This window comes from Elephas maximus, chromosome 3 (assembly GCF_024166365.1).
Source record: "Elephas maximus indicus isolate mEleMax1 chromosome 3, mEleMax1 primary haplotype, whole genome shotgun sequence".
Classification (NCBI taxonomy): domain Eukaryota; kingdom Metazoa; phylum Chordata; class Mammalia; order Proboscidea; family Elephantidae; genus Elephas; species Elephas maximus.
In genome coordinates, this window is record NC_064821.1 from 98578970 (window position 1) to 98594924 (window position 15955).

The 15955-nt window shown below is 38.9% G+C and overlaps 1 protein-coding gene across 4 annotated transcripts in view; it reads right to left on the minus strand.

Moving 5' to 3' along the window:
- USP24 (ubiquitin specific peptidase 24) overlaps positions 1-15955 on the minus strand; it is a 168984-nt gene that overhangs the window by 20214 nt on the left and 132815 nt on the right. For all 4 annotated transcript variants that reach the window (XM_049879349.1, XM_049879351.1, XM_049879347.1 and 1 more), the window contains 5 exons: positions 14946-15059; positions 5498-5594; positions 3029-3145; positions 2230-2322; positions 563-665 (listed from right to left, as the gene is read on the minus strand). In XM_049879349.1, the coding sequence (XP_049735306.1) occupies positions 563-665; positions 2230-2322; positions 3029-3145; positions 5498-5594; positions 14946-15059 (524 nt within the window). The remainder of the gene's footprint in view (positions 1-562; positions 666-2229; positions 2323-3028; positions 3146-5497; positions 5595-14945; positions 15060-15955) is intronic.

Genomic DNA, 15955 nt, shown 5'->3' on the forward strand with positions numbered 1-15955 from the left:
TTGTTGCTCTCTTTCTATTCATTCAAGTTGTAAGGATGATTCTTTGATTTTGGCCCTTTCTTCTTTTTGTATGTGTGCATTTATTGATATAAATTGACCTCTGAGCACTGCTTTTGCTGTGTCCCGAAGGTTCGGTGGTTTATGTTTTTAATATTCCTATTTCATCCTGATTAGAATGGCCAGGTGGCTGGGTCAAGTTCACTTGACTAGGATGCTCCAACCCACACCTTGCCTATTTTTCCCCACTAAATCTGTTGTGCCAATTACAGTGATGAATGGACTTTGAATTAGCTTTTAATCCTTGAGCTGTTTTTTCTTTTTAATATTTATATAACTCCCTCCCCCAAGAAATGATTGATTCATTTTTTCTAATGTGACAAATTAATAAATAAGGTGGAGTTTAACATGAATTAAAACAAAAACTTTTAAGTGCTCCTCACATATCAATGAGCCAAACTACAAACAAGTAACATCCATTTAAATGCTAACACAATTACTCTCCATGCTAGATAAATTCAGTATGCCTTTACTTTTCTGGTGTATTCAAGATATAAAAACTTACCGACATTCCTTTGGGAAGAGACATCTGAATGCAAAACCAGTAATGCCACTGTATTGTGAAGATTCCCAAATTCTCGGGCTTGTGCTGAACTCCATCGACGTATCTGGCACCAGAGAAGATAGCCATTAGTGTTTTGGTTAGAGATAACATGAAAAAGGAGATGATTTGCTGGTTCATGGTATTTTTGGGCCACAAATATTTCTCAAAACTTGACAGAAGAGGTCAAGGTAAAAAAAAGTCACATAGGTGTTAAGGTAGCTCGAATGTGTTTTTCCCCTAGACATTATTTACTCACATTCTAAATCAAATCCATTCATGTATTCAGTTTATGTACTGATGTGCCAGGTAGTTTTTCTGTTCATTAGTATAAAGGGAAAAGCCTGTGGAGCGGAGCAGGGGATCAGGAGGCCTGGCCACATACTGTGCTGTACCAACGTGGACAAGTTTTTCCCATAACAGTGTCTCATCGCTTCGTATGCTACCTGTTCTGCCTACTTTGTGGCTGTGAGGATCAAATTAAATATTAAAAATGAGAATGTTTTCAAAAGTAAAAATGTGCTTCATAAATGCAAGACGATTATTAATTACATGTGCAGCTGAATTACAGCAAATTTAAATCAATCATTAGAGTCAATGGAATTCCTGATACAGAAGAGCTTGACGTAAAAACTAGCTACTGCAGATCTCAACAAAGTATTAATACACAGCATGTTACAGTGTCAGTACTGGTTTTTTAATACTGAAGAGTAAGAGCAGCATAGTGATATGACAGGAAGCTGAGAGGAGGCCTAAGCAGCAAGCCCATCTCCCTTAATAAAGAAAGGGAAGGCTGAGGGAAAACCTTGTCGGTGCAATGTATTACATACAGAATGCATATATATTTCACTCAGGCTTTGAAATCACCAGAGCCTTGAAACCCTGAACAGGTTACTTCTCTGTGCTTTATTTCTTGCCCTTAACATGGGGAGAAAACTGCCTACTTTACTGAATTGTGAGTATCAGAAGTATGAAGTATGGCATATGAAGTGACCAGTTCTGTCTGGCAGGTAATAGGTTCTCCATTATAGGGCTTATCATTACAGCATGTTAACATTTTGTGTATTTCAAGTCTATCAAAAAAAAGAGATACAGTGGGAAACATACCAATAACCACTGCCGTTGAGTCGATTCCAACTCATAGCAAGAGAGCCACTTTTTCTAATATATATCTGCAGTCCTTTTATTATAAAACAACTTCCCTTTCATTTCCTGAAAGAGGGTGTTCTATTTGTAACAATATCATTCCACTTATAAGAGTACAACTTCACTTTTGAATTTTGGCCTTGTTATTAGCATCAGAACAGCCTTGTTCACAGCCCCAAAGGAGGAGAGGTGGAGCTCCCCAGTGCTGCCTATTCCTTGCTTGTAAGCCCCCAGTCAGAATCCACCTTTCCCTCCCATGGCACGCAGCATTTCACACTGATCTAGTCACTCATTTCCATGGGTTATTATTAGACTAAATTCTATGAAGAAGTTGTAAAAATAACTGAACTCCAAAGAATTTTAAAATATATGTAGTACTAGTAATTGGACTCTTATGAAATTTAAATATCAACCACTTACAATAGGAAAGAAAGCAGCTATGAAAACCCTGGCTGATTCACCGGGACTCTAGAAGCGGTCATTACCTGGTTGTTTTGCCGACTGGCCCCTAGGAGAAAGTTGATCATGTGTCGCAGAGCTGAATGCCTCAGGAGAAGATCTCCAGCCCTAATGCCTTGCTGTCATAAGATATCAAGAATGATAAATTATATTCCTATCCAGATAAAAATTTGTTTTAAAAACATAGTTAAAAATGAAGTATTGTCAATATATTTTTTAAATGCTATGATTTACATAAAGAAAACCAAAAAACCAAACCCATGGACGCTGAGTTGATTCTGACTCACAGCGACCCTACAGGACAGAACAGAACTGCCCCATAGTGTTTCCAAGGAGCACCTAGTGGATTCAGACTGCCAGCCTCTTGGTTAGCATTTAACCACTACACCACCAGGGTTTCCAAGAAGGCACTTATTAAAATCTAATTAAAAAAATTCTTGAGTTCCAATAGCCTCACACTGCTTGAAATGGCTACCAAAAATACAATTAGCCACTAGTTTAAATGCAGACTCCTACTATTATCAGTAAGTAACTATATCTACCTGTATCAGAATTCTTGCAAGTAATGCACTGCACAAATCAAGGTTTTAAAAACTTATAAAATCATATCACATAGATCCTTTATTGACCAGATCCTATATTGGCTAGACATTTTTCCACATCTAAAATCCTTTGTCATTTTTTTTCCTTTAGACTAAAATCCAAACAGTAAAACAGGACCCTTGAACACTGAAAAGTGAATTTCTTTCCTTCACAGCCATTATAAATACAGTAAGACTTAGCATGTAATACGAAATGACATTAGAAAAAAAAAAAATCATTTACCTTTTGTACAAAAGTGTTGAAGAGGAAAAAGTACTGAGCACAGTTTTTACAATTTTCTGGAACATCTTTGTCCAACAGAGCTAGTAGTACGTCCAGTAACTGATGAAGGCTGTTTAACTGGTTAGAGGAAAGGTGAAATTACATGAAGAAAAAGAGTATAAGAAAGACATTTGTAACAGTATTGATTTGAAATAAATCACCATAAGAACAAAAGGAAAGTCAGATTGATACAGTCCAGTCTCAGATTCAGATGGATTTATGTATTAGAGAGCAAATACAGAATTATCAGTTTTACCTTTCAAGGAAAGATTAGTACGGGAGACGTAATTAATAAAAGGAAAACCTGGCTGTTTCCTAGAGTTCAGAATCAAGGGCATGATTCTACTGCCTAATGGCCACATTTTCTCCAGAGTCAAATTCTATCTCTTAAAAAAAGGCAGGGCGCTTAGGGGAGAAGTATTTCTGAATCCCTCCCTCCACTATGCTACTTCTTCACATAATCACAGATGCAAAGAATAAAAACACAGACACAGGCAGAGGGGCTAGAAATCAAGCCAATGGAGCAAATGGAGAGCAACAGCCTGACAGAATGACAACGGTAATATCGACTCAACTGTGAACTTACTTGAAAGCTCGCTGACGCCTCATGGAAAGCTTTGAAAAACATTTTATTTGTTTAGAAGCCATTTTGGTTATCACATTGCTCTTCTCTCCCTCCCACCCCAGCTGTATTTTTGGACAAGTCCCTATAAATTCATCTGTGATCTGAGAATTAAGACCAGGCTTACTACTCTTATTAGTTCACTCCCTCTGAAGATGTATAGACTTTTGAAATATTCCCATCCTCCCTGTCACATCCATTATAAAAACAGTAAAAGTTAGCATTTACATAGCACTTCATTTTCAAAGTACTTTACAATTTAAAGTGGGTGGCAAGAGGCACCATTTCCATTATGGAGGGGGGAAAAAAAAGACATAAGATACATCAGCTGGATATCAAATAGAATTTACTGAGGTAAATTGCTTCCATGGTTATGTCCTCCAGTCCCTTCCCTTTCTATCACCTGCAGTCCTGCCTTTAGAGGTTGGTGGGGTGATATGTTATGGCCAGACCCCATCCTTAGGGAGACTGCACTAATTCTGCTTTCATCCTTTGTTTCAGTTGATACATGGGAGGAAGGTCCTCGTGTTAAGTAATCTTGATGCAGCTTAGAAGTAATTCCACAGGAGTATCTCAGTGCAATGGTATTCAAACTGTCCACAGGTCCTGTGAAGGCAGGGCTGCACATCCCGCCCTGACCTGACCTAGAGCAGCTCCCAATGACCTGTATTATATATTCTTGCATCCAGGTAACATTTGCTTGAAAAAAGGTTCTGCTGTTTAAAAACACTGCCTCTGAGTAAACCTCAACTTCCTCATGATTCCTGGAATTGACAGACAGTCTTCTTCTAGGTCCTTCCTAAATGGCATATTAGACCTCCTGGTTCATTCTGGACTGAGCAAAGCTCTCGAGCGTCTCTGGACTAACAGCGCATCCTGGGCCAGGTAATGCTGCAGGAACTAAGTGCTTGGGTACTAGGCACTACATCTAGATAACATCCTCCTGAAAGGACTTGCTCAAGGTTGCATAGCAAAGCCAAAATCTGAATTTGAAGCAGCAATTCCTAGAATTGTATTCAGTTAAGACACACTGCCTCCAGCCAATATTTACAAGGAGCCAATTAGTTCTGAAAATAACATTTTTCAAAGTTTTCCATGTAGTGTCAGCTGTTTGAAACAGCAAACTTGGGAAACAGCTGCTGTAAGGCTTAATAACATATTGAAAGATCAGACTTAAAATGTGTATCATTTATTTCCCTAAGACTTTTACATCTTTGGGGAGTGAGGATGGCAATAAATACCACAGTTTGTTTTAGCATGTGTGTAAGTGGAACTGTGAACCAGAAAATATGTTGCAGAAAATAGGGTTAGGAAGAAGAAATTTACAGGAACAGAAACAAAGGCTGGGGAATAAAAGAGATCCATGAAGGAACTGTTCTGGCTAATGCCCCTGAGAGAATGACAGTATTTAGTTTGGTTATCAACTACAGGTCTGATCAGCAAAATAGCTTATGGGAAAAACAGACAAAGCCGGGGGCAGCTCAAAATGTCTGCTGGTCTAGACTAGAGTCCTAGGCTCAGGTTAGTCTCAGTTCAGAGAGATGTAATACAAACTCCTGAGAGAGAACTCTGAAAAGGGGGTGTTCTAGAGAGAAAATCCTGAAGCAGATCAAAAGCAGACCTAAAATTCTAGCCTACCCTGGTTCCTGCGATATGAGGAGGAAGGGACAGCATGCCTTCTACCCCGGAACTTATCAGAAAGATAGTGCATTTTATGTGGCAAAAGTACCAGACTCCAATCCTAGGTGCTGTTTCTTACTATGAGCATTTAACAGGATGAACATGTAAGATCTAAAAACGAGACTGACCTTATCCTGATAAAACAAGGCACTATCTAGAGTCTTCTCCAGAATAGTGGATACAGCAACTCGTACTTCTCTCACACTGCACTCCAACAAGAAAATCCTAAAATAAAGAGAAATACAGTGTCAGAAAGCAACACAGACTTCTCGTAACTCCAACCTTTCCATCACAGGTCCCAGATAATGTCCTAGAAACAAAATTCCTCAAAGGCCTTGGCTCAAGTCTTCTGAGAACTTCAGTACACACTCATGGGCCACCATAAAGGAGGAAGTCAAACAGGAAAACAGAACCCTTGAACACTGAAAGGTGGATTTTTTTTTTTTTTCTATTTCTTTCTCTCTACCCCTAAAATGAACATCTGTATAAACGTAGATTTGGACTTAAAGGTATATGAAGGCAAAGAACCTAACATCTTATGAGTTCTGTAAATTAAGGAGTAGATCTGACACTCCTTCAGTTTCTCAGAATAAGATACCAGTTAAAGTTTAGAGACCAGATAGCACCTTGTGATCCCTCTTTGCACCTATATTTGTATTCTTTTACTTTCCTCTCTGCTTCCCTCCCCCACCCCAACCTTTACTTATTACTTAGCCCTCCTGGAAGCATTTGAGATAGAAAAGGTCCTTGTTCCTTCCATTCTTCTCCTATCATCGTCAACGTCATCATCATCATCATCTCAGCGGTTAACATTTATTAGGCACTTGCAGTGTTACAGTCAGAGACTATCCTAAGCACTGGATATGCATTATTTAATTCAATCCTTAAAACACCCTGTGAGATGGGGTCTTATAGTATTCCCACTGGATAGATGAGGCAGTATTAGACGCGGTGGAAGGCACTGTTAGGCAGAAATAGCTGCTTTGTGGGGCTGCATCATGATGGTAATGACCTGAGAGCAACTAGGTAACCCGCACACCTTTATGCTCTCACTTTGATGTGACAACCAGTATCATAAATCAGCAAAGTGAAAATGCATCTATCATTGCTGACATTTAAAAAAAATTTTTTTTATTGTGCTTTAAGTGAAAGTTCACAAAACAAGCCAGTCTCCCTTACAAAAACTTATATACACCTTATTATATATTCCTGGTTGCTCTCCCTCTAATGAGACAGCACACTCCTTTCCTCCACTCTCTATTTTTGTGTCCATTCGGCCAGCTTCTGACCCCCTCTGCCTTCTCATTTCTTCTCCAGACAGGAGCTGCTCACAGTCTCATGTGTCTACTTGGTCCAAGAAGCTCACTCTTCACCAATATCGTTTTCTACTCCACAGTCCAGTCCAATGCCTGTCTGAAGAGTTGGCTTTGGGAATTGTTCCTGTCTTGGGCTAACAGAAGGGCTGGGGACCATGACCTCTGGGGTCCTTCTAGTCTCAGTCAGACCATTAAGTCTGGTCTTTTATGAAAATTTGGGGTCTGCATCCCACTGTTCTCCTGCTACATCAGGGGTTCTCTGTTATGTTCCCCATCAGGGCAGTTATCGGTTGTAGCCGGGCACCATCTAGTTTTTCTGGTCTCAGGATGGATGTAGTCTCTGATTTATGTGGCCCTTTCTGTCTCTTGGGCTCATAACTACCTTGTGTCTTTGGTGTTCTTCATTCTCCTTTGCTCCAGGTTAGAGACCAATTGATGCATCTTAGATGGCCGCCTGCTAGTGTTTAAGACCCCAGATGCCATTCTCCAAAGTGGGACGCAGAATGTTTTCTTAATAGATCTTATTATGCCAATCGGCTTAGATGTCCCCTGAAACCATGGTCCCCAAACCCCTGCCCCTGCTACGTGGGCCTTCAAAGCATTCAGTTTATTCCAGAAACTTCTTTGCTTTTGGTTTAGTCCAGTTGTGCTGACCTCGCCTGTATTCTGAGTTGTCTTTCCCTTCACCTAAAATAGTTCTTATCTACTATCTAATTAATGAAAACCCCTCTCCCTCCCTACCTCCCTGTAACCACCAAAGAATATTTTCTTCTGTGTTTGAGCTATTTTTCGAGTTCTTAAAATACTGGTCTCATACAATATTTTCCTTTTGCAACTGAGTAATTTCACTCAGCATAATGCCTTCCAGATTTCTCCATGTTATGAAATGTTTCATGGATTCATCGTTGTTCTTTATCGATGCGTAGTATTCCATTGTGTGAATATACAATAATTTATCTGTTCATCTGTTGATGGGCTGCTTCATTGCTTCTATCTTTTTGCTATTATAACCAATACTGCAATGAACATGGGTGTTCATGTATCTGTTCGTGTAAAGGCTCTTATTTCCCTAGGATATATTCCAAGGAGTGGGATTTCTGGATCGTATGGTAGTTCTATTTCTAGCTTTTTAAGGAAGCACCAAAGGGATTTCCAAAGTAGCTGTACCATTTTATATTCCCACCAGCAGTGTATAAGTGTTCCAGTCTCTCCACAGCCTCTCCAACATTTATTATTTTGCATTTTTTTGATTAATGTCAGCCTTGTCGGAGTGAGATGGAATCTCATCATAGTTTTGATTTGCATTTCTGTAATGGCTAATGATCATGAGCATTTTCCTCATGTATCTGTTAGCTACCTGAATGTCTTCTTTAGCGAAGTGTCTATTCATATCTTTTGCCCATTTTTTAATTGGGTTATTTGTCTTTCTGTAGTTGAGTTTTTGCAATATCATTTCGAATTTACAGACGAGATGCTAATTGGGAATGTCATAGCTAAAAACTTTTTCCCAGTCTGTAGGTAATCATTTTACTCTTTTGGTGAACTCTTTGGATGAGCATAGGTGTTTGATTTTTAGGAACTCCCATTTATCTAGTTTCTCTTCTGCACTGTTAGTAATGTTTTGTATACTCTTTATGCAATGTATTAGGGCTCCTAGAGATGTCCCCATTTTTTCTTCCATGATCTTTATCGTTTTAGATTTTATATTTAGGTCTTTGATCCACTGTCAGTTAGTTTTTGTGCATGGTGTGAGGTATGGGTTTTGTTTCATTTTTTTTTGCAGATGGATATCCAGTTATGCCAGCACCATTTGTTAAAGAGACTGTCTTTTCCCCATTTAACTGACTTTGGGACTTTGTCAAATATCAGCTGCTCATATGTGGATGGATTTATGTCTGGATTCTCAGTTCTGTTCCATTAATCTATGCATCTGTTGTTGCACCAGTAACAGGCTGTTCTGACCACTGTGGTGGTGGTATAAGAGGTTCTAAAATAAGACAGAGTGAGGCCTCCCGCTTTGTTCTTCTTTTTCAGTAATGCTTTAATTATCTGGGGTTTCTTTCCCTCCCATATGAAGTTGGTGATTTGTTTCTCCATCTCATTAAAAAATGGCATTGGAATTTGGATCGGAATTGCGTTGTATCTCTAGATGGCTTTGGGTAGAACAGACATTTTTACAATGTTAAGTCTCCCTATCCATGAGCTAGGTATGTTTTTCCACTTATGCAGGTCTCTTTTGGTTTCCTGTAGTTTTCTTTTCATAGGTCTTTTACATCTCTGGTAAGATTTATTCCTAAGTATTTTATCTTCTGGGGGCTACTGTAAATGGTATTGATTTGGTGATTTCCTCTTCAGTGTTGTTTTTGTTGGTGTAGAGGAATCCAACTGACTTTTGTACGTTTATCTTGTATCCTGGCAGTCTGCTAAACTCTTCGATTAGTTCCAGTAGTTTTCTTGAGGCTTCTTTTAAGGTTTTCTGTATATAAGATCATGTCATCTGCAAATAGAGATACTTTTACTTCTTCCTTACCAATCTGGATGCCCTTTATTTCTTTATCTAGCCTAATTGCTCTGGCTAGGACCTCCCCTACAATGTTGAGTAAGAAGGTAATAAAGGGCATCCTTCTCTGGTTCCCGATCTCAAGGGGAATGCTTTCAGGCTCTCTCCATTTAGGATGATGCTGGCTGTTGGCTTTGTATAAATGCCCTTTATCATGCAGAGGAGTTTTCCTTCTATTCCTATTTTGTTGAGAGTTTTTATCATGAATGGGTATTGAACTCTGTCAAATACCTTTTCTGCATCAATTGATAAAATCATGATTCTTGTCTTTTATTTATATGATGGATTACATTGTTTTTCTAACGTTAAACCATCCCTGCATACCTGGTATAAATCCCACTTGGTCATAGTGAATTATTTTTTTGATATGTTGATATGTTGTTGAATTCTCTTGGCCAGAATTTTGTTGAGGATTTTGGCATCTAAGTTCATGAGGGATATAGGTCTGTAATTTTCTTTTTTTGTGGTGTCTTTACCTGGTTTTGGTATCAGGGATACGGTGGCTTCATAGAATAAGTTCGGGAGTATTCCGTCCTTTTCTATGCTCTGAAATACCTTTAGTAGTAGTGGTGTTACCTCTTCTCTGAAGTTTGGTAGAACTCTGCAGTGAAGCCGTCCAGGCCAGGGCTTTTTTTGGTTGGGAATTTTTTGATTACTTTTTCAATCTCTTCTTTTTTTATGGGTCTATTTAGTTGTTCTACCTCTGTTTGTGTTAGTTTAGATAGGTAGTGTTTCTAGAAATTCATCCATTCCTTCTAGGATTTCAAATTTGTTAGAGTACAATTTTTCATAGTAATCTGACATGATTCTTTTACTTTCACTTGGGTCTGTTGTGATACTGTCATCTCATTTCTTATTCGGCCCTCACCTGTTTTTCTTTCGTCAGTTTGGCCAATGGTTTATCAATTTGTTAATGTTTTCAAAGAACCAGCGTTTGGTCCTGTTAACTCTTTCAACTGTTTTTCTGTTCTCTATTTCATTTAACTCTGCTCTAATTTTCACTATTCGCTTTCTTCTGGTGCCTAAGGGTTTCTTTTGCTGCTCTCTTTCTATTTGCTCAAGTCGTACAGATAATTCTTTGATTTTGGCCCTTTCTTCTTTTTGTATGTGTGCATTTATTGATATAAATTGACCTCTGAGCACTGCTTTTGCTGTGTCCCAAAGGTTTTGATTGGAAGTGTTTTCATTTTCACTGGATTCTATGAATTTCTTCATTGCACCCTTGATGTCTTTCATAACCGAGTTGTTTTTGAGCAGAGTATTGTTCTTTCCAAGTGCTTGATTTCTTTTCCCTCCTTTTTCTGTTATTGATTTCTACTTTTATGGCCGTAGGGCCAGAGAAGATGCTTTGTAATATTTCGATGTTTTGGATTCTGCTAAGGGTTGCTTTATGACCTAATATGTGGTCTATTTTAGAGAATGTTCCATGTGCTTTAGAAAAGAAAGTATACTTGTCTGCTTTTGGGTGCAGTGTTCTGTATATGTCTGTGAGGTCAAGTTGGTTGATTATAGCATTTAAATCTTCCCTGTCTCTACTGAGCTTCTTTCTGGATGTTCTGTCCTTCACCAAAAGTGATGTGTTGAAGGCTCCTACTGTAACTGTGGGGCTATCTCACTTTTCAATGCGGTTAGAGATTGTTTTATGTATCTTGCAGCCCTGTCATTGGGTGCATACATATTTAATACGGTTTTATCCTCCTGGTATATAGTCCCTTTAACCATTATATAGTGTCCTTATCCATTGTGGTGGATTTAATTTTAAAGTCTATTTCGTCAGAAATTAATATTGCCACTCCTGATCTTTTTTGTTGCTTGCTTGATGTATTTTTTTCCATCGTTTGAGTTTTAGTTTGTGTCTCTAAGCCTAAGGTGTGTCTCTTGTAGGCAGCACATATATGGATCATGTTTTCTTTATCCATTCTGTCACTCACTGTCTCTTTATTGGTGCATTTAGTCCATTTACATTCAGCGCAATTATGGATAGGTACAAGTTTAGTGCTGTCATTTTGATGTCTTTTTTTGTGTGTTGTTGACAGCTTTTTTTCCCCACTCAATTTTTTAAGCTTAGTAGTTTATCTTTACATATTGTCTTTTCCTCTTATTTGTTGTCACTGATTTTGTTTCTGCAAAGTCTCTATTTTTTTCTTGTATTTTATTTTGATAAGTAGGATTGTTTGTCTCCTTTGTGGTTACCTTAATATTTACCCTTTTTTTTTTTATCTTTAAACCTTTTATTTCTTTATATCACTGTCTTCCTTTCCATATGAAAGATCTATGACTACATTTCTTAATCTCTCTTTTTTATTTTAATGTTGTCTTCTTTTACATAATGACATTGCTGTTGCCCTGTTTTGAGCATTTTTTAATCTTGATTTATTTTTGTTATTTCCTTATCTGGTATTATTGATTTTCTAACTAGAGAACTTCCTTTAGTATTTTTTGTAGTTTTGGTTTGGTTTTTACAAATTCCCTAATCTTCTGTTTGTCTGGAAATCTCCTAATTTCACCTTCATATTTGAGAGACAGTTTTGCTGGATATATGATTCTTGGCTGGCAATTTTTTCCTTCAATGCTTTATATAAGTCATCCCTTTGCCTTCTTGCCTGCATGGTTTCTGCCGAGTAGTCTGAGCTTACTCTTACTGACCCTCCTTTGTAGGTGACTTTTCGTTTATCCCTAGCTGCTCTTAAAATTCTTTAGCTTTGGTTTTGGCAAGTTTGATTATAATACGTTTCGGGGACTTTCTTTTAAAATCTACCTTACGTGGAGTTTGATGAGCATCTTGGGTAGATATCTTCTCATCTTTCACAATATCAGGGAAGTTTTCTGCCAACAAATCTTCAACAATTCTCTCTGTATCTTCTGTTATCCCTCCCTGTTCTGGTACTCCAATCACTTGCAGGTTTCTTCTCAAGAGAGGCCCATATGATTCTTAGGGTTTCTTCATTTTTTAAAGTTATTTTATCTGATTTTTCTTCAAATATATTGGTGCCAAGTGCTTTATCTTCAATCTCACCAATACTGCCTTCCACTTGCTCAGTTCAGCTCCTCTGACTTTCTACTGAGTTGTCTATTTCTTTAATTTTACTGTTAATCTTCTGAACTTCTGATTGCTCTCTATGGATTCTTGCAGCTTATTAAATTTTTCACTATGTTCTTGAATAACCTTTTTAATTTCTTCAACTGCTTTATCTGTGTGTTTCTTGGCTTGTTCTGCATATTGCCTGATCTCCCTCCTGATGTCTTGAAAAGTTCTGCATATTAATCTTTTGTATTCTGCAATCCGCTAATTCCAGGAAGGCCCCTTCACCCAGATGATCCCTTGATTCTTTGTTTTGAGAGCTTGTTAAGTGATCATGGTCTGCTTCTTTATGTGATTTGATATTCACTGTTGTCTCTGAGCCATGTGTAAATTATTATATTAGTTTATTTTATGTTTGCTTACTATATCCTAGCTTCTTGCTTTGTTTTAGAACGTCAAAATAGGTTGCTTGAGTGAGCTAGCTTGATTATTTTTCCCTTTGAAGCTCTAACTTCCTGTCACCTGATGGCTAGAGCTGTTACCAGGTGTATGAACCTAGGAGTCCATTCACTTTTCTTGTATGGATTCAGCTCAGGTGTCCAGGTAGCTCGTCATCAATTGTGTGGTACCTCTCTGTCCTAAAGTCTTAGGGGGGCAGGGGTAATTGGTGTAGGTACCGGTATCTGGCTGCAGCCGGGGGTCACGCTCTGAACAATGCAAAGGGCTGAAAACTGTCCCCCAAGGGTCTGTAAGGAAAGCGTGTCCATGTTCTCTACAGTACAGAGGTTGGTGGATTCTGCAGATGGACCTCAGGCACCCATGGTTTTGGTTGTAAGGACTGGGAGGTACCAGTTATCTTTGGACCCCTGCTGCGGGTAGCTGGGTGACCTGAGTGAAGCCACCAGCCCATAGGTCCCTGATGTGGGTAGGTGCGGACCCTGTTTAATAGGCAAAGCAGTGTCAAACATCAAACACCCACCTCTCCACCACACAGCTGAAACAGTTGCAGTCTGCCAGCAAGGGCCTATTCTCCTGAAATAGGCCCACACAGGTCCACGCAGTGGGGAAAGGTACTCGAAGTCCATGGACTGTTTGTGCCTGGACAGGAGCCGCTTCTCCCCTGAGCTCCCCAGGTTAGTAGAGCTGAGAGATTATCTTTTCCCCAATTGTGAATTTATTCCTTCTCCAAGGCTGGGAAGATGGCTCGGGGCACACTGCAGGACCTATCTCAGGGCCAGGGAAATTGACAGGTACTGAGGCCGGCTGGGGGGTTGGGGGGACGGTAAAGTATATGCAAGTACTTAGTTTTTGTCGAGTCATTGCTGACATTTCTTGACAGAAAATTCTCATTATTCCATGTGGAAAATTTAAACATGACAATTTTGATGACCCAAGTAAAAGTTGTCCTGAGGCACTCGTTCCAGGTGACAGAAGGGAAAGCTGCTCTTGTCTTCACTGGTTTGGGTGGAGCGTCTTCCTCCCATTTCAAGAGCATGCTGAAAACTCTGCTCTCTCCCAATAGGGAGATGAAAATGAAGCCTTCTGAGGACACTCCACATAATTGTTAGTGTTATTTGTTAGCTACCTAATTTGAACCAGACAGATAGGCTCTGTTCAAAATCTATGAACAGTCTAAGTGGAGATTATAAAACGGTTTAAAGGAAAACATGTACTCTCCTAATATTTAGCTCTGGAGGCTTGATCAGATTCAGGTACAATTCTTCTGGAAAGTATACGCATGGGGGTGCTACCCATTTCCTAACATATTCCAGAAAGAGGCACCATGAGAATGCAAATCAGAATATGGGAGTTCTAAAGGACAAATGACCACTTTCCACCCAAAATAGATGACATGACAAAAAAAAGGCAGCACTGGGAAAAGGAAACTATTACAGATAAAAAAGTCTTAAAAGAAATATAAACTAAATGCATTGTGAAACCTCATGTGGACCCTGACTTATACAAACTCAATGGTAAAATGACATTTTTGGCAAGAGCCAGTGGATTGGAAGGATGGGTGATGACAAGGTCAAGAGCGGGATACTGGGAGGTACATCCCCAGTAGCCAAAAAACACGGAGAAATCAAGGCACTCGCTGGGCCCCATATATGATGGATGATGAACCCTGAGGACAAGAGAAGTCGGCTTGGTAAGCATGACTGGGAGTCAGGGCTAAACACTCATAGTAACTGGAGCAAGTGGAATTTTTACCTGAACAAGCAAATTATCTTTTTTACTATAGGTCATGGGTAAATACACAGTGTATTTTTGAAAAGTATATATAAATTTTTAGCTAGAATCAAAACATTGACAATACTGCGGACTGTGTAGTGAACTAGGGCCATTTACCTTTCTAACTTGACACCAGACTGTGAGTCCCTGAGGGAAAGGACCTGCATTCTAAATCCCCTGGGCCATAGCAGGGTTCAGGATATGCTTGCCAGTGAGCACGTGGCTACCTGCCTCACATGCTCTCCTTGCACTTGATGAACACTTGTCTGACTGTAGTCCAACAGAGATGGTTTGGGAATGAATGATTTTGGAGTGACCTAAGTTTCCTACTGCAAACAATCAGAAAAATAACTTCAAGTTGAAATAAAATAGGTTACGAGAAACCTCATCTTCAAATCACCCGAAGAAACTCAAATTTCTTTAAATTAAAAGATCTCAACACTTACTTTATTAACTCTCGTCCTTCAGAACTAATAAAATATTCAACCAGCCACTGACAAGCATCAAAACTTTTTGAAAGTAATGCTTCAATAGTGGCAATCCATTCTTCAGTGTCAACCCTTTAGAAAAAGTAGAGATAACAATGTTACGACTATGGTCCCAAAAAATACCTCCATGAAGTGTCACTTAGATTTTTCTTTTTTTTTGGGAGAGGGGAGAGGTAAGTTACATACTCAAGGATGCTAACTACCATGGCTCAATGTGCCCCAGAAACTAATGGTTTGCATTGCTTGGTTACTTGTGATGTGACTATTTTTCCCCGACAAAAAAAAGTGTGAAGAAATTTAAGTCTCATGCTACACTTTTATCTTCTGCATCTTCCTTAAACAATTTCAATTGGAAAAAAGGCCTCACCTGTAGCATTTTGTATTGCTACATTTATCTATATTCATAAAACTCCCACTTTCAGGACAGCTTACTACATCAACATTATTATATCTTATTGCTACAACCATATTAATCCTACTTCATGGAATAAAACATTCAGCCAGAAAAAAGGTGTAATGACTATACTACCCATGACCTGGTACAACCCCAGCTCCCTACCCCCCATAAAGGTAAACAAAAAAATAGAAATAATGTGCATTGTGTAGACAGCTTGGCAAATTTATAAGTGAATATAACCAAATAAATTTCCTTATTTAACCCTATGCTAGACTTTTTACACATTATTTTTTCTCTTTCCATCAAATAACAAAAACCCGTATCACAATTTATCTTTGATTATTCCATATAATGGAAACGCTGGTGGAGTAGTGGTTAAGTGCTATGGCTGCTAATCAAAGGGTTGGCAGTTTGAACCTGCCAGGCGCTGCTTGGAAACTCTATGGGGGCAGCTCTACTGTGTCCTATAGGGTTGCTATGAGTCGGAATCGACTTGACGGTACTGGGTTTGTTTTGGTTTATTCCATATAAAAATGAAGTTGCTATCATATTCGTCTTCTTCTCAAAGAGT